The 26125-nt window shown below is 41.9% G+C and overlaps 1 protein-coding gene across 1 annotated transcript in view; it reads left to right on the forward strand.

Annotated features, from left to right (window-relative positions):
- Positions 1–462: 462 nt before the first annotated feature.
- nr5a2 (nuclear receptor subfamily 5, group A, member 2) overlaps positions 463–26125 on the forward strand; it is a 66916-nt gene continuing 41253 nt past the window's right edge. Inside the window, exons 1-4 of the mRNA XM_079267750.1 lie at positions 463–547; positions 3584–3702; positions 7235–7376; positions 14831–15540. Of these exons, the coding sequence (XP_079123876.1) occupies positions 466–547; positions 3584–3702; positions 7235–7376; positions 14831–15540 (1053 nt within the window). The 5' untranslated portion in view covers positions 463–465. The remainder of the gene's footprint in view (positions 548–3583; positions 3703–7234; positions 7377–14830; positions 15541–26125) is intronic.

Here is a 26125-nt window from a genome sequence, read left to right on the forward strand (position 1 = left end):
TGAAGGTCTCACTTTCATGGGTGATGCGCCAAAAAAAGACTTTTGGAAAAGCTAAAGGGAAACCCAGCATCGTATTTCAATCCGGACGCTGTGCAGTTTTCTCATTTGAGTAAGAGACCGATTCCCTAAATCAGCACGCAACTATTCCTGAATAACAATCGAAGGAATCACTCGTGTCTATACGTTAGTAGTGCTCTTCCGTGCGAAAAAGCGATTTTGAGAAATTACATAAATGAATTACCGGCTATGCAACCCGGGCGTTTGATGCCAGTCTGAATCGTTCGAATCAGACTTCGGATTCAGAGCATGGTCCGATAAGTGGACGACAGAAAAGAGACAAAAAGTAAGAAATAAAGAGTTTAATAGAGATTTGGAACACTTTCAGTTGTTTGTGGGGACATCTGCCTCTCGCGTCCAGGTGTCCCGCCGAGCCGTGCGGAGTCAGCTCAGGCCGGCAGCGCTGACATGCTGCCCAAAGTCGATACTGAATCACTGGGACTCTCTCGATCGTATGGAGAACAAGGGCGCATGCCAAGGAATATGCAAGGTAAGAACTGTCATTTATTTTCATCTCGTAAGACTACAACATGTCTTCATACACTTCCACTTTCCAGAACGTTATCGGAATGGAAGTCCTCAGCGCGTATGTCACCAAAAGTTTTGAATACGCGTGTATCCAACACATGTTCTGCGTCGGACAGCGTAGGAAAATTCATAATGATAAGACAATTTAGGCTATTATTGCATGATGAACGTGTAAAGTTATCAGGTTTTTGGAGCTCATTCGTTTTTGAGATTCTGGGAATTTCTCTTATCATGGTTTGGGGATAGGTGTTATTTTTCTGAATCTTTACTATCTTTACTATGATAACAATTAGAAAGCATGACTGCAGATCAAACCCTGGACACACTTTTCAATGGTTTGGCCGGTGATCAAACAATGATTTTACCCAGTCACTCATGCTGGAAGTGTGCGTGCGCCTGGTGCGTAAAAACGGCGAAATAGAGCAGAGTGGATCTGTGTATTTAACATTGTAATATCTGTAGTATTGGAATGCATCACTTAACTTTGTCTTAGTATAATGTTCAGAATTGAGTCTTGAGTTTGTCTGTATACAAACATTATGTTAAGACAAGAGTTTTTGCCAATTTATCAAAAAGAACGAAAGAAAAGCAGAGCATAATTTCACAGGTTTCATTTAGTGATTTGCCCCCTTCCAATATTTGACCTCGGGACAGTGAACTTTAGTCCAAGAAGCCTGGTCTAATGTATAGCCATTGTAAAATGGTTATAATTGTGTGACAAATTAAGCTAAACTAATTGATATTTTTTAACAAATTTCTATTCTGTCATTTATAGAAAAATGCCTAAAAATCAATGCAATTTAAAAATTAGGTTAAATTAAATGGGGGCACCAAATATCGCTTGTACGATGTATGTATTCTTCTTTTTTTAACATCTCACAAATGAACGTGAATCATTTAGTTGCTTTTGATCTTTGAATGTGCGAAATCAGGTTTATGATTTAAAAAATGTGCAGCTCTGATTGAGGAAAAAAAAATCAGATTGGGCTTATATATAAAACCTCCCTACGGCATATATAACAATATTTTTCTTGATCTGTTTCTAAAATAAAAAAACACATAAAGCAGCGGGAATTAAAAAAAGGGGATGACTCCTCTGCCAAGATAAACTCACGTATCTCCCTAATTCCCCTCACGTCATTTCACAGCAGTATAAACTGGCAGTCAATTAGCCCGGTCTTGGTTTACGAGACGCTGATAACATACACTCACAAGTCAAGGAGTGTCTTGTAGAGAGCCCGTTATCTACTTTTACGCAGGGCTAAAAACAAGGTAGCTCGGACTGGAAGAGGTTTTCCCTTGGAATACGCAGCATTTTCTACAAATGTTCTAGCTTTTTGGAAATTTGAGCAAGTGGCCGTCGAGGTGAGAGACCGTGTTGTCCCGGTATGTTTCTGCACCTTCTAAAGCAATATAACCTGCACACACTGTGCGCACCTCCGCTCGTTTGAAGCAGGGATGCAGGAGGGTTCAACTAAACTCAATTTGGCCAAATATTTCCATCAAATGAATTATGTTTATCTGAAGTAATACAGACATAACCCAGTTTATTGTGCTTTTATAATTCATTGAAATAGCAGAAGCATAGATTATCAGCTGGAGAAAATATCTGGCTTAAACCCACAAAGAATATTTCTGGAAATATTCTTTATTTGTGGCATTCGTACAATGTCCAACAAGAGCTACTCATTTATTTTCGTTTACCACGGCCTCGTCCACTGCGTAACTGCCACCAGTGCGCCGGTTTCTTCTTCATTAAAATGTGTCCAAATCTGCAGCCTGATAACAGCCCAAATGTTCTCCTTTTTGCGCTCGGAGGCAGAAGAACGTTCGGAGTTTTCTTTGAGCTTCAGTGGAAAAACCGGCAGCTCGGTGGAACTTGTTGCTTCAGCTGGAATATGCAGCGCGGATCCCAGCAGGGCAACGCGTTAACAAACCAGACATCATGTCTAATTAAAATGTCTCGGTTAGCAGATGAGTGGATGTTGAAGTAGAGCAGTGGGCTAATATATGTGGAGGCATTGGAAGGCGTCTAGATGACTAAATATTTCCACTTTTACAGCCACATCCACTGAGGTGTTCCTGTTTGATCCTGGCTGCTTTTTATGATTACAACCATAAATGCTTTTGTAACTGTTGTAAATGTCAGCCTAGCTGTTTGCTTAGCGCTGTCACACACAGTATTATCAATGCAAGTATTTATTAGGCAAAGGGGAGTACAACAAATACACTGCAATCATAATCAAATCGAAGTGTAATCCGTCTTAAATCTTAATAAAATGAACAGCAAAATGTGCCAATGTTGCTGAATCTCAATTATATCTAAATTGATTTTCAAATTACAGTAATTGATTATAAATAGAAACAACCATGCCAAATTATATTGACGAACTGTTAAATGGACTATTTTTTTTCCAGCACACGCAGAAAGTCGCATTAAACGGTTGCCTCGGCTTTTGCATCACCAAAACACATAAAAGCAGCAATTGGCCTTTAGCATTGCAAGATTCTTCGACAGGAAAATAATGTTGGCTGAAGTTGGTGTTTGCATGTTTTTCTCCTCGCCTGCAGAGTTAAGGGCTTCTCTGTGTGTCTTCATTTGTCTGTGGGCGGTAACATATTCTCCTCCAATCCTCAACTCTAATATCTCACCATGTCCCCCAGTGATTTCACGACTTAGATGCATGCATATTTATGAGACTCGCTTTTTTGTATTTTTTGGCTTCTGTCCGCAACGCATGTAGAAGATAGGGCGGCAACAAGGCGAAATAAATGGTTGCGTACTTTCAACTCACTCCAAAACAGACTATTCATCGTCGCCCCCCCCCCCCCCCCCTACTCCAATTAAACCTCTACAAGTCCAACAGAACTTTAAAAAAATCTCATCGAGTTGCGTCGCGTGGTTCCCCGCGGTTCATCTTGATGGATGGAAGTGGGCTTTTGGAAAAGAGATTGCTCGGCACTGACTGCTGTCTGTGTGTCCCTGTGTCATCCTCAGCCCACCAGTTCAAAATGATGGACTACACCTATGACGAAGACTTGGACGAGATGTGTCCCGTTTGCGGAGACAAGGTTTCAGGGTATCACTACGGACTACTGACCTGCGAGAGCTGCAAGGTTAGTGCCCTCATTCCCCATTCCCCAGCGGAAAAGCATGACACTATTGCAATAATATTGTGATCATGGGGGCCTTCCCGTATCTGCTTTGATATCTACAATATTCAAGTGTCTAAATTAGTTTTTGGTAGTGAGGTTTCTAATTATTGGTGTTGTTACAAAGTTCCTGTAGTGCATGGAAGCCTGTCAATCATAGGTTTACACTGACTGAGCATGGTTTGATTGTCGTGAAGCTGTGATGTGTTTATGTGCTGTTTGGCATTTTCATTCACTTTTATTTTACTTGAATACTCAAACAGCCATGTTTTGTACGATGCAATTTTAAAATACAATATATACATAGTAATAATATGGATCTCATATATTTATTTGCTTTAGTGTATTCATCTCTCTGTTCATCTTTGGAGATGTATTTTTGCGGTTATATTTTTGCACGCTAGGCATTTAGCCGACATTCTTGTCCAGAGTGACCTGCAACAAGTGTAGCCGTACAGTAAAGATTCAGTTCCTCGTCATTGATATTAAAGAGAAAAAAACCGAAGCAAAGGTATAACGAGGCCAAGGTTCAAATATTGTTGCGACAATTGATGTAACAAACTTTTCCTGTGAGTGTTGGGGGATTTCGTAAAGCGGTGAACAGCTTGGGAAAGAAACACGGGTTCAAAAGCGGCAAAGTGTGTGTGTTTTTTTTTTCGCTGCAATTTTGGCAACCACCAAAAACAGGAGGTGGGGGAGGAGGTTTAAACCCAGGAAGCAGAGTACACAATAATACCGTCTGTTTGTACTCGCCTGTATCCTACTGTCTAAACTCTCATCACAAGTTCATTAAGAGAACAGCAACATTGTCTGGCTGCAAAATGTTTCCAGGTTAATAATGAGGCTATACCGCAAAGTAAACTGTCGCAGCTATTATTTTGAGTTCTATCAACAACCTATTTGTCCCTTCCTGCCTATTTCCACTGTTCTCCTCAACACTGAGCTATTAGGCTTTGCCCAAGTCCTTTGGTTAGCCCAGTAAAGCTGTCAGCACAAAATGAAGCTGAGACAACTGTCTCTGTGTTAACACTATTCGCTGTAAAAGTGCCGCTCACATGTATTGATGCCGCAGCGCACATTTCTTGCCTATGTGGTCATTATTCAAAGCAGATGTTATAGATTCGATCCCATATTATGACCTTGAGATGCTAAGCACTTGCTTGAAGGGAGATGTCAGGGGCATCCCTGCTGGTTTTCAGACTCAGCACAAGCTCGTGTTGGAGAGCCAATCCACAAACACATTTCCCAGTTTAGTTGAAATGCTCTGGTGTGTGTGTGTGTGTGTGTGTGCATCGCATGCAGGATGTAGATGAAGTGTTTTAAAAAGTGCTGCATATCCTTGTTGAAACATGAATGATATTGACAATTACCTGAAGCTCATCATTGATTATCTCTAGAATGCAGCCATGAAATTGTCGGAGCTGGACTGATATATCAGTGTGTTGACATGTGGCAGACTCATATCGGTATTAAATACTCGTTATCGGTTCGGCAGTACAATCCATCGCCAGTGTAGTAATGGAGGTTGCTGGAGGGGGGGGGGGGCTACACTTAATTCTTAGTTTTCTATCAACGTAAAAAATATCTTTGTTTCAGTTTGTGTCATGCGCTACCGGAGTAAGTTTCAGTTTATAATTTTGTGAATACCCCGTCCTCTTACCCTTTAAACCCTGTTGGTGTTTTGGTTGTGTTGCCAGTTTGGAAACGCAAGATTCTTTAACCTCATAATCCTACCACCTCATACACACCAGACAGTGTTAGGTCACTCTACTACACACAAAGTAAACATGGTGCCTCATACCTGCTGGAATAACAATAACAAGCTGGAACGGGCTTCATGGACCTCATTGTACACAAACAAGTCATTCCCAGCATGCTTCATTTTGGGAGACTGAGACTGAGAGAGCAACAGCAGAATAATCCTAAAATACTGGCATTACAGGCAATAGTAAGAAGGTCAGGGTCAGAGCTGAAGTGCACAGTGGACATATCAGAAACATATTTAAGATCTGCAGAAGTTTAAGGAAAATAAATATGAGCAAGGCCAGGGATGTTGTCTTTATTTCACAGCTAGACAGAACACATGTTACAGCAAGTGAAGAGCATGGGAGACAGGGATCAGGGGAGATGTGAATGATGTTTCTACTGCTTCTTTGTTGGGTTAGGTAAAAGCAGTTTCGTTGCTGTATTTGTGCAGAGAGTGCAGTTTTTGAGGATGGAATTCCAAGGTCAGGAATCCCCAATACTAATACTAAGATTATTTTGTCAAATTAAAATTAGACTTTACTTCTCTGAATAATAATTGCAGCCAACCATTTCAGATTATTGTGATGATTTCAGACTGTATTTTAATTTGTGTCACATGTTTGGGCGAATGAGGCAGGTTGCTATTTGTAATGACAAGAAAATATGTGCATAAGTTGCTGATAAATGGGCCTTTTCGGTTTGAACTGGCGGTCAAATGAAAGCTTTTCAGGGATGTTGTCCGCTTATTCTCCAGGCGTGATGTTGTGTGGTTTTTAGAGCATGTTAGAATCCAGTTTGGTTCAGATATTTATAGCGCATGCTGTGCACTAAATGGAAAATTGGAGAGAAAGTTCTCTTTGAAGCATGGATTTTTTTAGCACGGAGAGGTCGATCATCCAAAAACGAGCGCAGCAGATTTTCTTTTTTGGAGGGATCAGGCAATGCAGATTGTCAATTAAATTTGGGTTTGGTGAGATATTGACAGCAGCACATTCTTTTTCTTTCTTTTTTTAAGGACCAGGTTTAAGGATTCTCCTCCTATGGTTATAGATCTGGAATACTTTAATACCATTTTACCCTCTTTTGATTTTCACTGCTGCTGCCTATAACTGATTACATGTTGCCGGTATGAATCTCTGTAATCCCGGAACTGTGAATTATGGATATCATTTATTGGATTTTCTGGACTCCTGTGCTCATGTTTTTCAATAATTAAGTGGAGAGTTAAAAAATATGCTTTCCCCGTAAATTCTGGAGTCGCTGCCTGAATACCATGATGTATTAATAACACTGAGAAAAGTCATTTTGACAGGACACAAATTACATTTTGTACACTTTAGAAAGCCGTTCAATAATGCTGTGAAAACACTAAGTGAGGCAGGTATTTCTGTTTTGCTTATTTGTTAAAAGCTAATTCAAATTAAGGTATGGTGTAAATGCAAATTAATAAATCATTTCCTTGACTTTTTAAGTTTTCCACAACATTATGAAAAAAATAACTTTCCAGAAAGACTGACATTTGTTTCATTCGTAAGAAGTGCGTATTCATGCTCTGCTTTATTCTGCTTGCGCATGTCCGTAAAGCATCCCAACATCAAACTGAGTGTAGCTTTCAAAAGTTCCCCCTATGTGTGCGTGTGTGTATCCATTAAGCCTGTCCCTCTCCATCTGTCTGGGAGTGTGAATGGGCCAATTACCATCGCATTGCAGGGGTCAAGCGGGTTGACGTCTTAATTGGTTCTCTCCGCAGGGCTTCTTCAAGCGCACCGTCCAGAACAACAAGCGCTACACATGTATAGAGAACCAGAGCTGCCAGATTGACAAGACCCAGAGGAAGCGCTGCCCGTACTGCCGCTTCCAAAAGTGCCTCACCGTCGGCATGAAGCTAGAAGGTACGGCAACATGTTTACTTTTCTACAGTTCAGGTGTTCGGCTCATGGCTCAATGACTTTGAACTTCAGTTTTGCTGGAGTTTTGCCTCTGTAATTCAATGTGTTTCCAGTTTAAACATGAGGTGACAATGAGCTATAACCTGGGGAGAAATGTTCAACAGTGTTTCAAAGTGCAGCAATGACTGGTAGATAATGTGCGACTGTCAAAGGTTTGGGATTCTTCTAAATAGATAAATAGGACACAGTTGTTGCATAAAGGAGAAAGGGGTTTCATGTCCAAACTACCTGCGACGATGACAGACTCGCCACTAGCATTGCAATGTGTTGCTCAAAGGCTCTCAGACAGAACAGATGGCTGTTAATAGTACTTAACATGCAACGTGCCGTAACCAGTGCTGGAGGGAGTAGTAATATTGTTAGCTTGAGTAAAAACATTACAGATTTTAAATGACACATTATGAATCAAACGCACTAAACTTATCAAAAGCTAAAGTAATTATAATACAGGAAAACGTTCCCTGTGAGTGTGATATGGATGTACTATCTTACTGTTGTAAGAGTTGGAGCTGATTTCAAATATGTTATAACGGCTGCTGTTGGCTAGTTTCATCTTTAAAAGTGCAATATATTGTATTTGCATGTAGTTACATGTAAAGTAACAATTTTAGTAACTAATGCTGTCAGATAAATGTAGTGGAGGAAAAACTACTATATTTCTCTCTGAACTGTATCAGTGTGGAAGGATAAAGTACAATAAAACTAGAACTACTCAAATTAAGTACTTCAAATGTGTACTTAAGTACAGCACTTGAATTACATTCCATCAGAATCTCGGCTGTCAAATGCATTCGATAGCCTCTAGGATTTTTTTTAACATTATATTTTAATCTGGGAGAGTATTTTACTTTTTTAAAGTGCACATTCATGATACTGTTTATTTTTAAAATATTTTATATATTTTTAATATTCTGGGCTTTTACACCAATCACAAAAATACGATCTAGAATTTATAGTATGCATTTGTAAAAGTGGAAAAGCAGATCCAGTTATTGCTTTCTGTGTACTGCATTATATATATTTTTTTATATGATGCCTGTTTGCAATTACTGTTGCTGATAGTTTGGGAGGGGAAACATAGTTGGAGGTTGATAGCTTCTGGATTTCCACAGAGGTGCTTTAACAGTCTGAGTGAAATGACAGAATTAGCCTTTTCCTTTGATCCACAATTGAACACAGTTAATCACAGCACGTTCACCTATTCAGACTTTTTTTGGTGAAAATATTTTTCCCATGATCAATTTGCATGTGAATAGTTTCCTTCTAAATTGACATGACCACCATTTAGGAAAGGTTGATACCTGTTCTGACATAATAATTGCCTGTATGGAGGGAGAATATTATATTTGTTTAAAAATTTAACAATGAACATCTCAGTCATATCCGTTCTCGCAAATGTCTACCTCGAACTTTGTGAAGTGAAACCTTTCATTACTACCAAAGCGTTGAAATCCAGCATTGCTTATTAGTATTTTAGATGGGGTCAGGGGGAGTTAGGGGGTATCTTGTAGCTGCTGTGCACTTAGACTTGCCAGACAGAGTAATAGATAAAATATTAAACTTGGCGGCAGGGCGAGAATGGTAATGATGATACTTTTGGCCGGCCGTTTCGAGGCCTCTTTGTTTAATTTGAACGTGGCTCAGAAGCTTGTTCAAACACGGCTATCCAGAAGTGACAGGACGGCAGGGCAAGAAACATTCTTCCAATGGTCAACGATAATATTTAAAGTGAAATATTTTTCCACACATGAGTTGACAAGTTTTATTCTGAAATCGCTAATTTTGGAGTGGATAAAGCAACCTGAAGTTCATCTTTCAACACGTGTAAAATAGGGGATTTAAAAAGCTAAAGATAATCATTTTGATTCCGTCAACCATGAAGCTATTACAATCCTGTCTTCTAAAAAAATACAATTTGTTTTTCTTTGTGTGGTCTTTATAGGTGTTGTTATTCATACAGTTTCCATCTAATACTGAAACAAAATTCTTCACACATTTGTAATTTAAGCCAAATTAAAAATCCCTAGGCTCCTGGAATGATCACATACACTTGAGAAAAGTTAATGTATTAAATAAGTGAGACCCTGGGAGGGTGAAAGTAGAGCAAAGACAGCCTAACTAAAATCTTTCCGGAGGCTTCTTCCCTTTCGCTGCCTTTTGTGGTGTAATTAATTGCTGTTAGTTGTGAATGGCCGCTGGGCAGAATGTCCGGGCCTGTCATTTTCCAGCTGACACGGGTGGGGAGCGGGTAGCGTTTGATTTGTTTGGCTGGCGGTAGCTTTCAGCTCGGGGGCAAGACGGGCCCTGCAGCACTCTGTCAGGGGCCAGAAGCTCCAGTGGCCTGCCACAACCAGTAAAGACGTCCGATACAGAAAGGCTGACAACCCTCCCCTCCGCACACACACACACACACACACACACACACGCTACACAGACACATACAGCTCGCCCTGGTAAACACATCCATATATTCATAAGAAGCCCAAAAAGGTGTTCAGAAGGCCACGGGCAAAAGTAAGAAGCTGTCATTTGACCTAAAACAAAAGTGTCTAGAATAGCGGTGAAAGAGGAAAGGAGGTTTGGGGTCATGTGCCTTGTTATTGCAATATTTTCATACCATTACACAGCAGCTTGCAGCAACATGTGAATTCAAGATATCGAGATCAAATGTGGGGAAAAAAATGTGAGGAAAACTTTCAAGTTGACTGAAAGTGTTTTTGTTTTTTTTACGGTTTGCTTTTGCCTTTCTGGTGTTGCTCTATGTCCTTCCTGTTTGTTGATAAGTCTGCCAACCCATGGGGCGGTCTGTGCAGTTTGCTGTGAGGGTTGTAGCAGTAAAGAAGTGTGTGTCTGTGCGTGTGTTAATGTCTCAAAGTTGTGGGAAGTCTACAAAACAAGTTGATATGGCAGACGGGCTCAGAGTGATATACAGTAAACAATGATGCGAATATGTCTATCACCCCATCCCAGCATTAAGAGATCGGTCGTATTATCTTGAATTGATAACAGAAATTGTTCAACTTGACGTCTTTGCGGAACGAAGGAATGCTTCAGAGGCATATCATACTGTCCTCTGTGTGCCACAGGATAAACGACTTACCTCTGACCTAGTGTGCAACATCAAAATAAAATTAAAATAAACTCTTTCCAGTGACTGCATCCACTTTGAGATTCTAAGAAGGCACCTACAGTGTCAATTAAACTACATGCCATCAGTTTTAACATTTGCCAGTGTCATGAAATTATAAAAAGCTGAATATATGACCATATTTGTTAATATTTGTCTATAAAAACAGTTGCTGGAGCACACTCTCTCTCTTTCATATACAGACACACTCTGATGACTGACCCTGGCGGCCACGCTCTCATTTCACCACACAAACACACACACACGCTTTGGTGCTGTAAGAAACTCCTGCATCTCGGTATGCACCGCAGCGTCTCAGCTCTCACTGTTGACTCATTGAGGAAAAAGAAAAAAAAGCCACATCCCACTAAGGTTTGACCCATTAGCACGTCATTCACTGAAGCTGATGAAGCGTGACGTATCTGAATGGCTCCCACTGGCGTGATTTTCTTTTTATGCTCGCTAGAAGTTGCCTCGCATCACATGCTTCACTGAGCTGCCGAATATTTTCCTTCACTTGTGCATCATCTTAAAGACAGAGGTATTTGTACACTCTGGTTCCACTTGTGCGCTATTCAACCAAGCAGAAGTTAAATCATTTTCTTCTTAATAACCATTGAAAATGTAATTTGAGGACATGCACAACGTGAAAAATGGTAATGATTACAATATTCAAACAACAACAAAGAACTAAATGCTTATTGTTTTACTCTCTGGTTCCTTGCTGCATGCTGCATTTCAGATATCTTTTGTGTTTTCATGCAGTCAACCCATCATCTAATCTAAAGCAATCAATTACTATAAATGCAAAACCTCTAAAGAGCCATTCAGTACAGATTATCGACACCATCTGAGTGTTTGTATATTCTTCACTGTATCGCTCTCCCTCTGCGTCTTTTTATTTCCTCCCTGTCTCCATCTTTCTTACTCTGATTTGTCTTCCATCAGCCTCCCAGTACCTGCAGTAGAAGCCAGGGAGCTGTACCATTACTTATGCATAGGTATCATAGGTATTCATGTGTGTGCATGGGATAGGGCGCATCCGGAGCAGGGGCCGGGGCCCCAACATGACAAACAGGGTGTCAGCAAGGCTCCGCGGGACCCATTAATATGCTGGCGGTCGACAGGGATCCTCACCTACGCTCGCTTAATATTCCTGTATATTAAACAACCATAAATCAGAGGATATAAGCGCTGAGGAAGGTTGTGTGTGTGATGCGTTTCAGTGTGTTAAGGGTTATGTGTGCAGAGACATTTTGTGTGGGTGAAGGATGCTGTGTGTGTGTGTGTGTGGTTGTTTGTGTTCGTACATGTTTGAGATGATGTGTACACGGGGTACTGGATACTTTTGGGAAAGAGGAACACGATTTTTGGTTGGGTCAGTTTCTGAATTTATGGATGTGTGTGTGTGCCCGAGTATGTTTTTGTGTGGACGTGCTCTCAGACAGTAAGTCGGGGGAATTCGGAGTGGAAGACAGCGTCAGCCTTTTAGCATTTCAGCCTGGCTTTAGCCCCAAAGCCTCACTGCTAACCCACAACATCCCCAAACCAAATGATTTTCACACAAATAAAAGTTTATTCTCATATATTCAAACTTTTTCCTTTGGGATTTTGTCCGTTCATATATATAAATATACATATATAAATATATATATATTAATGAATGTGTCCTTTTTTTCTTTTGGCCTCTACCTTTGCGCTGAGCTAAGTACTCCTTGCTGCACTTTCCAGACAACTCCTGTCAATCGAGCTGAGTGTGCAGCACTGTCGTCTTTTTTGCTTGCTGCTGATGAAGTTTGTTTCATTTGTGTAGGTGGCTGTCTTTCTTGTTGGCCTGTTCAGCAGTGGTGGCTGTCATTGCCAAGCTAACTCTTCAGTTTGTGTTGTTTGTGCCAGACAAACTACAAACACAAAACTTTCTTGGCACCACAGAAACCTACCAGTGAGTTTAAGAGTGGAACAGACACACGATTTTATGAAAGGGAAATTCAATTACAGCTGTGTTTCTATGTTAAATGGTTTCTCTTTTAATGCATGAAAACATTTACAAATTACTACCATACTACGAATTTGTTTTAACCTTGTAACCTTCTTAAGCTGCAGTGTCAGATGGCAACTTTGTCATCATCAGCTAAAGCTGCAGCATCTAACTCATTAACATGTCTCCTCAGTCAAACGCACACATTCATCTTCCCCCAACACTCACGCATGCACCGTCCTGCTCTCCTCTTCCCCTCCCCCTTCCATATTAATCTGTGTTGCATGCATGCAAATCACCTTGTTTAATTAGAGACAAAGAATCTGTGTGTGTGTTTGTGTGATATTCATGATGATGTGGGTCCCCGGGTTCGAGGCAGGCAGTCGGGGCCTAATTTTGTTTTCCCAGTAGGGCCAACTATTAGTGTCTCTGCTCATTAATTACAGTACACTGTTGTGGAGAAATCATTGATAGTTAAAGTCGCCCTACAATAATGTATAATGGATACATTTGACGGCTCCTGATTCCTTATTTTTTCCTTTGATGTGTGATACATTTTTTAATGGCCATGACAATCTCCGGGCCTCGTTGAGTGGGCAGTGGAGTTGAACTCAAGCATGTTGGGAAATGGTTGTGTGTGTGTGTGTGTGTGTGTGTGTGTGTGTGTGTGTGTGTGTGTGTGTGTGTGTGTGTGTGTGTGTGTGTGCATGTGTGTATGTGTATAAATTGCATTCCATTTGAGTCGTCGGGGGCTCTCAGAGGTGGCCAAGCGTCTGGCCTGCTACTATCTCTCACTGTGTGATCTGGGCCATTGTGTGATGCTTCCTGTGTGTGTGTGTGTGTGTGTGTGTGTGTGTGTGTGTGTGTGTGTGTGTGTGTGTGTGTGCGTGTTTGTATGTGTGTGTCTCCACTCTCGGCTCAGATCAATAGCAGACATTTTTGTGACGGAGGTCATTAAAATCACTCCCAAGGCAGCTCGGAGAGTGTGAGTGTGTGTGTGTGTGTGTGCCCCTCCTCACCCCCAAACTCTGACCCCCCCCACCCTCCCTCTCCACATCTCCTCTTCAATTTTCTTCTTCTGTGGTTTCATTCATAAGTCAAGACATCGTGAGCTGCAGTGGACTTAGGCTGACTATTTACGATGTATGATCACGGCAAACGAATATTTGCATATTCAGTTAAATATGTGGCTTTCTTTATATTGAATACAATGAAAATAATATCTAATAGTCTACAGTATTGGTATTAGGGAGATCTTTTCTGTTGCATAGCCTCCCAGACGACCGCTAGCTCGTTACACGCTGGGCTCGGCGAGCCTCGTCAGAGTAAGAGGTAATTAAGTATGAATAATTAACACCAGGGCCCCTCGACTGGGAGACAGCAGAGCAGCTTCCCCGTGGCAGCAGTCGGCCAGATCACACATGGCCCTCGTAGCAGTCCACTGTGTGCCCATCTCTTTCATTAGAAATACCCACGACACAGACTCGTTGTGATCCTCACCGCAGGATCCCGCACTGAGGGGGGGAGGCAGGGGGCATCATGTTTGGTTCATCAGAAAAAAAACGATTTGCTTATTGTCACTCCTTTCAGCCTTTGGGGGTTTTGTAAAGAAAAAGGTTTTCTGCTAATGGGCAGTGACATTTTAAAGTTTTTAGACATTGCAAAATCAGATAACATTTGAAAATATGTATTTTTAAATTCATGAAAGTGAGCTTTCTTTGAGTCCATACAAATATCTAGCTTTTGAGGTGTGCGTTTCCTGAGTGGTAGACAGAGATAGCCAGCTGTACAATGATCACTTCGCTGAGCGGTTCATAGAAGCTTGAGTCCCTGGTCAATGAGTAACGGCACTATCTGTTAGACCTGTGGGGTTTACGAGTCAACAGGTAGATGTCAAGTGTAATCACCACAGGTAAACCTTTGCCCTACATACAAGTTACAAATGACGGGTTCACTTCCATAACGCCATGCTTGTACATACATGGACAAATCTCACAGCATCGCTATAGTACAGAGGATTTGATACGTAAAAGCATTGTCAGCATTTTCCTGTCAGTCACCTGCGATCCTCGACAAACTAGTTTTCATTTTTTCAGGTTATGAAACTCTTTTTTTTGTATACATGGTGGATTTATCATTCCATATAAAACACTAACTTGCTTAGTAACAATCGTGCGTTCTTGCATGAACACGTCAAGAATGAGTGCATTCAAGACAAAACCTACTACAGAGCTAATATTGTCTTCATCCTTCTTGTCTCCTTTTTCATCTCTCTTTCCATCTGTCTGTCAGCTGTGCGGGCAGACCGCATGCGAGGTGGCCGCAACAAGTTTGGCCCGATGTACAAACGCGACCGGGCCCTCAAGCAGCAAAAGAAGGCGCTGATCCGAGCCAACGGCCTGAAGATTGAGGCCATGACTCAGGTGATGCAAGCCGTGCCCACCGACCTCACCATCTCCTCAGCCATCCAGAACATCCACTCGGCCGCATCCAAGGGCCTTCCACTCAGCCACCACCCGGGCCACCACACAGGCCACCACCACCACCATCATCATCATCATGTAACCGCCCTGCCCCCCACAGACTACGACCGCAGTCCATTTGTTACTTCGCCGGTCAGCATGGCAATGCCACCACACGCCGGCAGCCTGCAGGGCTACCAGGCGGCCTATGGACACTTCCAGGGCACGCGCACCATCAAGTCTGAGTACCCAGACCCGTATACCAGCTCCCCGGAGTCCATCATGGGCTACGCCTACGTCGATGCCTACCAGACAGGCTCGCCGCCCAGCTTCCCTCACTTGATCGTGGAGCTGCTCAAGTGTGAGCCAGACGAGCCACAGGTTCAGGCCAAGATCATGGCCTACCTGCAGCAGGAGCAGGCCAGCCGAAACAAACACGAGAAGCTCAACACCTTCGGCCTCATGTGCAAGATGGCCGACCAGACGCTCTTCTCCATCGTGGAGTGGGCACGCAGCAGCATCTTCTTCCGTGAACTCAAGGTAGGTTTTGCACGATCTGTGTGATGAGAGGGATTACATTTGTAAGTGAGGAACATATTCATGCGTCATCTAATTTTCATGGTTCTGGCAATCCTTCCTATTAATCATGAGCATGCTACTATTTAATCTTTAATTATATTTGCAGATGCTCTGCAGGCCTTCAATAAGTCATCCTGCATTTTTTTCAATGATAAATCTTTCACCACGTTGTCATCCATAATTGACAGTACTTTACACAGTTCATGAACATCATGTGCTCAATCCTTTATCTTCAATAGGCCTTTAATCTTCCTCTTTCACACACTGGCTCAACACTAATGCAGAGTACACAGGGCTGTGTGTAGGTGAGTGTGTGTGTGTGCGTGTGTGTGTGTGGGGCGGGGGTGCTCGTAGCTGCCACCTCTGTCTCTCCCACTGCCTGATCAAAATACAGCAGCCAGCCACATTTACCCTGTGTGTGAGACACTTTGGCTGTGGGATGTGAAAACTGTGACTACAAGCTTCAGGCACTTTTCATACTAACAGGGTCCTAGTCTGAGGGATTCATGTGAACCGCATACCGCCCATCTCCCCTTGAAATATCCCTCAGATCTAAGTGGACACACTGTGATGATAAGAGATGTTGGCTATTAGCATATTGGTAAAACAGAAAAAGAAAACGAGAGCTGACTAAATCACTTTTTGTTTTAACCTTCAGTTATTTGTGATGGACATTCTTTGAAAGGCATTTTTATTCGTTATGTGTCATCTGCAAAGTCTATTAAGACAACAAAATCTGAGCTTGGTAAACACCGTGTTCTCCGTCAATCCCAACTGACCAACAGTAACCGTCCGCCAACGGCTCACTGTAAAACTGTGATAATTCCCGCTTATTCATCACAGAGCCCACGGGAGAGTTTGTGTGCTCGCAGCTTCATTTGCTCTGAATGAAGGTTAATGTTGCGGAGCGACATGAAAGGCGTTTGATTAGTCTGTGCTTCACCTGTTTTTCTTCCCGTTCTCTGACTCCTTTGTCTGTTTGTTTCACGCTGCATCGCCAAAGGCTCAGCTGCATATTCATTGCACGGGCCTGTTTGCAAAATTCCCTTCCAAATATTTCACAGTATTTTGTTTTTAAAGGGGAAAATAACAAATGAGATAAATGTAACATTAAAAACAGAGCTAATTACAACACTGTAAAGAGTCCTTGAAAAACATATGTTGACATTTAGCATACGCCGTGTCCCCGCTATTGACATTTTCGAGATCTGTATTTGCATTCAACTGGGGTGCGCAGTACTTCACTTATATATATATATACACACACACACATGCACACACAGGCTCGCCCGTAAGGTGTGGCCACAGCTAATAATTGTGTGTGGTTTGCCCATTAACTTTGAACGATCATTTTTGCTCCACTCTGAACTCTCCATTTCTCACACCCTTGTCCTAATTCAATTATCTCCCCCACTTGTGTTCGTCACTCCCTGATTTGCTGCTGAATGAAATGTCATTATGTTTGCCTAATGAATAGTAATTGGGCTGGGTGCTTGTTACAAAGGTAGAAAATGACCTGAGCTCAATGCAGTTGCAGTTGCACAGTCCTCATAGGTTTCGGGAAGGTGGGAGCGTATTTCACTTGAACGAGGGAGATAATTGAACTGAACACTCCTGCAGTATTTTTAAAGAGCCACCTACCTAAAGCACAGGGGGGATTGATAAAGTCCTTCCTTGCTTGTTTCTCATTAGTACATACTGGGAGAACTGCTGAGCAAGGCTGAGTGTTGGTGATGGGAGTAAGCAAACTGTCAGCAGGCCGGACTGATATTGAACACATTTTAACTAGCATGGTGGATGTTGTTGTGATACACTTCTGGTTTTGAAACATCTCCTTCAAATTGTTTGCCTTCGAGGATTTATCTTCAGCTGAGCTTTACGGTTTAATTTGTTTATCGATCATAATTGCGTGTTGAGTGTGTGTACGTAAATGTGTGTAAATGTGTTGCTCATCTGTTCTGCTGCCAGCTTTTATGCGTTTGCTACTGCAGTTCAACACTAAATTACAAAGAAAAACCCGCCCAGGACCACTGCCATCTCCACTTCATCTCCCTGTGAATACGTCTCCTTTTGTTTATGTGTGTGTTCATACATAGGAGCACATGCAGGCTAATGGTCTTGTACTGTTCAAGCATTACAAAACATTGCCAATGTTAGAGGATTTATTTCCTTCAATACTAAAAATGTATACGCTTTTCTTACCATATTAGAGTTTCTTACCGTTAAGGATACAACTACCTACTGCGAATGGTGAGTGTCCCGTTGTTTTAAGACATCACGCTCTTGAATCCACCTGACCTTCAATGTCTCCTTTTAATATGGATCTGACTAATGAATGTGAGATCGAGCCTGGGACCAGAGAGACAGGATTCAGAGCAGAATTGAAGGTTTGTCACAGGAGTAGAGTGGCGCTGTAGGAAGCTATAAATACACTTTCATCTCACGCACACACACACATATACCCACATCAAGACACAGACACCGCTCACACATAACACACAGCCCCTCTCACTATTATTAGCGCCGTAAGAACAAAAGAATTTCTCTGGTAATAGAGCCAAGCTGGGAGAGTGTGTGCGGGGCGTCTGCCAAAAAAAGTGTTTCAAGATTTAGTTTCCATAAGTTGCCGTCGGTCACAGGACTCATAAATATTTAGCCATTAGGAGAACCTTATAAAAAGCTCTCGCCCATTCTTTTCCAATGCAGCACGTTGCCTCTCTCTTTCTCCCCCTCTTTCTGGGAACGAGGTATGACTTGAGGGACGTTTTATTTCTAACACCTTGGATCTGAGAAGATGGGGTGGGCTGCTAAATTGCCGCCAACCTACCCCAGTTTTGATTGGTTTAACACATCGCAATTCAGGTCTGGGCACTGGTTTTCAAATCAGAGACAAAGTGGCGTGACGAGAGAAGGTTGTGGCAGGGTTGAGGTCACGATCAATTTGTGGTTATTTTAATGAAATTCGGAGCAGGCTGAAGACAGGTGTGTGTGTGTGTATTGTATGTTTATGTGAGAGTTTATGTCTGTAAGTTTATGTAATCTAGTTTTTCACTTGCACCCAAGCCTATTTTTTTTCAATGCACCTGCTAAGTTTACTGAGCCTTAGTTTGCGTTTTTAATCAGAGTTTGAGTATGTTTTCCTTGATATCAATGCTGTTACAGATACACATTTAGGTCAGTTGTTGTTAATGTATGGATTGTATTTTTTTTATGAAAGATTGGATTGTTGTTAATTAATCTGGCGGCATTTTTAATTGTTATATATTTTATTTAAAATCTTATCTTTGAACAATTTACATTTTGCAGATGATCGGCTTCATCAAAACGTAATTTTAAAATGACGATGCACAGATACTTATTCATCAGCAGGTATTTCTAAATGTGTGGACATGTTTCGTAGTTTGTATTCTGCTTATGAAAGTATATTAGCAGGGCTTAAACCAGTATATGAGTGTATGAGTTGTTTACACTGTATCAGTATTTGAGTGTGTTCTAAGGAGGTTTGTCTCTCAGTGACATTTGCTAGCACAGGGTACTCTGCCACCCCTCCCCATCCTCTCCTCTCCTGTCCTCTGTCCTGCCATGAACCCTTCCACCCACTCTGGTGCCAACCGTTGACGAGTCAGCTTTGCGTTTTAAAGGATAAATATACTCAAAAATGCTTTTTAAAAAGGCAGCTACTGGCAATGACTGGACTCCTGCATTCATTTTGTCTTTTGGAGGTATTAAAAATCCCTGATAGCAGTTTCTCCATCGACTGCAGCCAAATGGATGCCGTGTTTTGAGTTTTCTTCATCATCGTGCATACAGGAAGCTGTGATATTGTGAAACAACAGTCTGAAGTTCTGAAGCGAGACTTTATTGATCTGTTAAACACAGTCAGCTCTGTCAAGGCTGAGGTGTTCATCAGTGGCCCTCTCCCACCAGTCAGAGGAGGAGATGAAGGATTCAGCAGGCTGTTTGCACTGAACAGATGGCTGTCAACTGCATGTACTGACCATTCAGTACATTTTATCAACAATTTCTACCTTTTCTGGGACCGCAGACATCTTTTTACACCGCATGGAGTTTGCCCAAACAAGTCAGGGGTAAAACTGTTTACCTCGAACCTATTTTTCTCCCTGCGTCACCCGTCTGTCCCTACTGCCAAGGACAAGACACAAGAGGAGTCTAAACAAGAGATAACCACACAGCATCGCCATGGAGACCTTACGGGAAGGATACCCCCACCTAACGACAGCCAAAAGGAGGAGTCTCCAACCTCATCATCAGGGACCGCCTCCGATCTCCCACTTTCCCTACCCTTCCTGGACGCGGAGTCTTTACCTCCCTCCCCAGCACCTACTTCAGGTCCATACTTTGGACTGGACCTCCCACTTTCCCCACCCTTCCTAGACGAGGAGTCTTTACCTCCCTCCCCAGCACCTACTTCAGGTCCATACTTTGGACTGCACCTCCCACTTTCCCCACCCTTCCTAGACGAGGAGTCTTTACCTCCCTCCCCAGCACCTACTTCGGGTCCATACTTTGGATCGCAAGCCTCTCTCACGCTCTCCCCATCCTCCCCCCACCTGGAGTTCACTGACCACATGAAAGAGCTGGTCATTGCTGGAACCAAACACACTCCTCTCCCCACTCCTCGACGGTACTACAACCATCCTCTGTCTCCCCTAAATAATTGATATCTTCTGGGTCCAGGCTACAAGGCCAATGATACCAATGACTCTCTCCAGGAAAAGTCGGGGCCCTGTATGCAGCTAGCCGTTTCAATTCCTGTCTTGCAAGTTCATAGAAAAAGAAAGGTGAGGCTGCGAAGAAACAATAGTAAACATGCAAACTTATCAAACTTAACATACATTCCTCGTCAGCCTGTCCAAATAAATTGGGCAAAGAAAGCTTTAACCACATTAAACTTCGCTTTATTAAATGTCAGGTCTCTGTCAGGAAAAACATTTTTAATCAATGATTTTATTATTAGGCAATTGTAATCTGTATTGATTTTGACTGTGTTGTTATTGTTGGTGATTTTAATGTCCATGTTGATAATCCCCAGGACAGAGAGTCTATAGAACTATGTGGTGTCCTTGATAACTATGATCTGACTCAGCATGTGACAGGACCCACCCACAACAGGGGGTACACTCTGGACCTAATCATCACCAAAGGTGTAAACATTTCCAAGGTTGCTGTGACTGATGTTGCACTCTCTGATCATTTCTGTGTTTTCTTTGAGAGTGCAATCTCCTTGCACACAAATGTCCAGACCAAGGTTGTGACAAAGCGTTACATCTCTGAAAACACCAGTGAACTATTTATTCAGAAGTTCTCCTCCACACCAGCCCTCTCTTGCCTCTCAGTCAATGAGCTTGTAGATGGATTCAATTTTAAAGTTAAAAATATTATTGATGCCATTGCACCCACTAAAGTGAAGGTTGTCTCGGGTAAGCAAAGATCTCCTTGGAGAAATGCTACGTTGGTCAAAATGGAGAAACGAGAGTGTCGGAAAGCTGAGCGCAGGTGGCTGAAAACTAATCTCCAGGTTCACTGTGACATCTATAAAGAGAGACTTCGCAAATATAATTTGGAACTTAGAAATGCAAGGCAGTCATTCTTCTCTGACATAACCAAAAACAAGAACAATACACGCGCCTTATTTGCTACTGTCGACAGGCTAACAAACCCTCCAGTGTCGGTAGCTGCTGAACTCCAATCCACCTGGGCATGCAATCAATTTGCCTCCTTTTTTACTGACAAAATTCAGAAAATTAGACAAGCAGTCAGTGCCTCCACATCAACCACAGGATATGTGTTGTCCCGATCTAATATCCATTCAAATATCATGACACAATTTCATTCAATCGACCGTAGAAGCCGAGAAGACATTATACAACATCTGAAGTCATCCTCCTGCTGCTTGGATATTCTACCAACACACTTTTTCAAAAATATTTCAAACTGCATGACCACTGATCTTTTACAAATTGTAAACACATCCCTTCTCTCAGGTGTCTTCCCACAAGCCCTAAAAACTGCAATTATTAAACCACTCCTAAAGAAGGTTAGTTTAGACTCCGCAACGATGAAAAATTATAGGCCAATATCAAACCTCCCATTTTTAAGTAAAATAATTGAAAAAGCGGTTTTCCAACAGCTGACCGACTTCTTGACCGTAAATAACTGCTTTGATGTTTTCCAGTCAGGCTTTCGAGAGCACCACAGCACTGAAACTGCTCTTGTTAAGGTTTTCAATGACATCCACTTAAACATAGACAATGGCAGAAGTTCAGTCTTAGTGTTACTAGATCTCAGTGCTGCATTCGACACGGTCGACCATGCCATACTCCTAGAAAGACTAAAAATCTGGGTGGGACTCTCTGGCACAGCACTTAACTGGTTTGAATCCTACTTGAAGGGCCGAGAATACTTTGTGTCTGTAGCTGATTACACATCAGAGCTGACTAAAATGACATGTGGTGTTCCCCAAGGTTCAATACTGGGGCCTCTTCTGTTCAACATCTACATGCTTCCACTAGCTCAGATAATGGAAAACAACAAAGTGTGTCATCATAATTATGCAGACGACACACAAATCTACATAACTATGTCACCAGGGGACTATAATCACATACAAGGGCTGGGTAACTGCATTGAACAAATCAACAACTGGATGTGCCAGAATTTTCTTCAATTAAACAAAGATAAAACAGAAGTAATTGTTTTTGGTACCAATGACGAACAATTGAAAATCACCGCTCAGCTTCAGTCACTGCTGTTAAAACCCACAAACCAAGCCAGAAATCTAGGTGTAGTTATGGATTTAGACCTCAACCTGAACAGCCATATCAAGACAATTACAAAATCAGCCTCCTATCACCTGAAGAATATATCAAGGATTAGAGGATTTATGTCTCAACAGGATTTGGAAAAACTTGTCCACGCATTTATCTTCAGCAGACTGGACTACTGTAATGGTGTGTTTACACGTCTCTGTAAAAAGTCAGTCAGAAAGCTGCAGCTCGAGTCCTCACTAAGACCAGGAGGGTGGATCACATCACCCCAGTTCTGATGTCTTTGCACTGGCTTCCTGTCCAACGAAGAATTTACTTTAAAATCCTGCTGTTGGTTTACAAAGCACTGAATGGTTTAGGGCCAAAATACATATCTGATCTGCTGCTACCTTATGAACCATCCCGACCCCTCAGGTCGTCTGGGACCGGTCTACTTTCTGTTCCCAGAGTCAGAACTAAACATGGAGAAGCAGCGTTCAGTTTTTCTGCTCCACATATCTGGAACAAAGTCCCAGAAAGCTGCAGGTCTGCTGAGACCCTGAGCTCATTTAAATCAAGATTGAAGACCTTTCTGTTTGCTGCTGCCTTTAATTGAACCACATTCAATTAATATATTAATCAATTTCCTGCATTTCTGCATTTTACGACTGAATTTTATTTCTTACACTGTTTCTTCAATTGTTTTTAAATCTCCTTTTCTTTTGCCTTATGTTTTGATGCTTTTAATGGTTTTATGTGAAGCAGTTTGAATTACCTTGTTGTTGAAATGTGCTATACAAATAAACTTGCCTTGCCTTGCCTTGCCTTTTCTTGATTTAAAAATGAAAAAAGAACAAATCAAATTGTAAGGAAATGACTGAAGCAGAAATAGATAAATCCAGTACTTAGCAAAAACATCTAACTGAAAACAAAAACAAAATAAATTAAAGTAAAGAGGCAAGTAAATTGACATATTGGAGATAAAAAAAAATTTAGGAACAAATTTAGCTGGCCTTGTATGAGACACAACTCAGATATATTATAACATTTTTCAAATCAAAATAGTTTAGGTTGCTGGTTGATCAAATCTAAATACTTGAACCTTTGGAATAAAAGATATGTGTAAACACAGCCGTCTTAAAAACACCTCTTCTAATGTTTGTGCCGATTATGAAGTGAGATGAGATATGAGATGTCTATTTACACTGTGTCTGTGTGCGTGTGTGGGGGTGACTCATACTGTAGCTGGTCCACTGCTACCCTCTCCTCCATTGTTCCAGTGTTGGGATGGCTGGCCTGACTCCCAGCCCAAACACAATGAGAGGGAGATTTTAGCAGGGCAATTGGGACTATTGATTCATATGTTTATATCTTACCTTCCTAACTATACTCCCTTTTTTATTCTCAGAAATAAGTGTTGGTAAAGGGTTTTGGGAGGACTGCCACATACACTGTATCAGTGTGTGCCATCTCCTGTCAACAAATGAGGCCTGACAACGTTGTTTTGCGTTTGAAGCTATATATACCCACTTTCTTTTCTTTCAGTCTTTCTTTCTTTCTTTCTTTCTTCCTTCTGCAAAAACTCTAGAAAGCGAATTGCAAGTGCACCACAGATGCATCAGAAATGTGAAAGAGTGTTTGCATGACTGGGCTCTGGGGCAGGGACACGAGAATAGAAAAGTTACATGAAAATCAAACTACAGCATCAAAAGGAATTTAGCCTCAAAACTGCACAGTTTGAGAAGTGTATCACGACATTTCAAAGAGGATTGTAGCAGTTGTGAAGGAAAAGCGTCACCTTCCTTCTCCTTACTAAATGTTAAATTCACAGTAACAAGAGGTGACACGTTAAGAATCTGTCTTGAGTCAAATGTTGTGTAACGTTATACATATATTTAGTCCGTCCACCTGATAAAAATGGAGCAGGGAGGAAAAGAGCCGTGGCATTTTGAAATGTGGCTTCACTGTTTATTTTAGTCATCCAGGGATCGTTTTTTGGGGGGGATCCAGACAGGTTTCTGTGCTTCTGTCTCTTTCGTTTTTTTTTCCTATTTTGTCTCTCTGCATGTAGCGGGAATGGCAAAAGCAGAACTGAGGGCCATTAAGTTGAGGAGGAACTGTATTAGAAGTCTTGTTCCCTGGGAAAGCTCCCAGCTGAGATGGGACGGCCATATTGGATAAACAGATGGCTGGGGAAAGGAAAGGACAGGCGAGCAGAACAGAGGTGAAACAAAGAGGGGAGATGAGAGAGGGGACGAGTGGAGGAGGAATGTGAAGAGGGAAGGAAAGAAGAGGGACTAACAAAGCGGATGAAGTAAGGCAGGGAGAAAATATAAAAGGTGATTTGATGAAGGAGGGGAGTGGAGGATGCTAAAAGACAAAATATAAATATAAAGACAGAGAAAGAGAGCTGAGAGTTAACAGGAAGGGCAAAGGGGCAGGAAAGGGATGAGGTAATCTTCATGGAACAAGATCTGTAATATTTACACACAGAAATATATAAACATGAAAATAAATGTAAATATCTTTTCTGTCATATATTCTTTTCATTTAGATATTTTATATATTTTACTTTTCAGCACATCAATCACAACATCATGAACCACAAACTAATAAATTCAAACAAATCAAGAGTTTACAAAACATGTTTTACCTGTGCACCATCCCTGCGGTCAGATATTCTCAGAAGGATCCTGGTCATTAATTCTCTTCCAACACAAATTTCAAAAGGTCTTAAAACCTCACAAAATTCAAAGAAATCCACAAGCATTTCAAGCAGTAGAATTATTTACAGCACAGACTCTTTCTGGCCCGTTTATTCGACTCCTCTAAGCGGCAGCATGTCCGTCAATCCCGCGGTACGACAGATCCCTGGGTTAGGGGCAAGAACAGGAGTGATGTTCACATCCCACACCTGAATATTCTCCACTTATAGATTTACCTGAGTGAATAATGGAAAGTCCTCTGATACGCCACACTCTGCCCTGCTGCATAATGTCCCCCCTTCCTTCCCTCTATCTATGAATATTGCATGAATTTACTTTGGTGAAATTACAGTTACACCACCCTCCCGCCCAGGTCAGACTGGACGGTCTTTTTCTACAGTCTTATGCTCCTCGTGCTCACACACACACACACACACACACACACACACACACACACACACACACACACACACACACACACACACACACACACACACACATTCTTTCCATGACCTATCCAGGAGCAGTCTAATTTCCAAGGTGCAACCAAGCGCGTGTGTGCTTGTTTGTGCGTGTATAAATGTGTGTGTGTGTCTATGTTGGATAGGGGGGGGGGGGGGGGGGGTGTATTGCTCCTGCCCTGCTTTGACCGCTGATTGCACCTTTACTTTTTTTTTTCTTCACACTCCATAACTGAGTGGAAATTAATAAGCCGTTTTAGGCGTGATCTGTGAACCCTGGGAAGCGGTATATCTATACTAGCTCCTACACACACACACACACACACACACACACACACACAGATTCAGAGCCTCAGGCTGCAATGTCTTGTCATAGAGGTCAACGATCCCCCCCGCAACAACCTCCCCTCCCGACACCCCAATCCTGACAAACTGCAGGCGTGATGGGGTTGGCGGCAGCACGCAGTTGGCAGAGATTTGTATGTGTCCCTGGTCCATTGCATTTGAATTATTCTGCAGGTTGTGTTGCACCCCCCAACCCACACATATACACACATGTACACACACCTCATAGCATGCTTGCTTTACCTTAGTTAAAGAAAGAAGGTGCATG

This window comes from Melanostigma gelatinosum (assembly GCF_949748355.1).
Source record: "Melanostigma gelatinosum genome assembly, chromosome: 4".
Lineage (NCBI taxonomy): Eukaryota > Metazoa > Chordata > Actinopteri > Perciformes > Zoarcidae > Melanostigma > Melanostigma gelatinosum.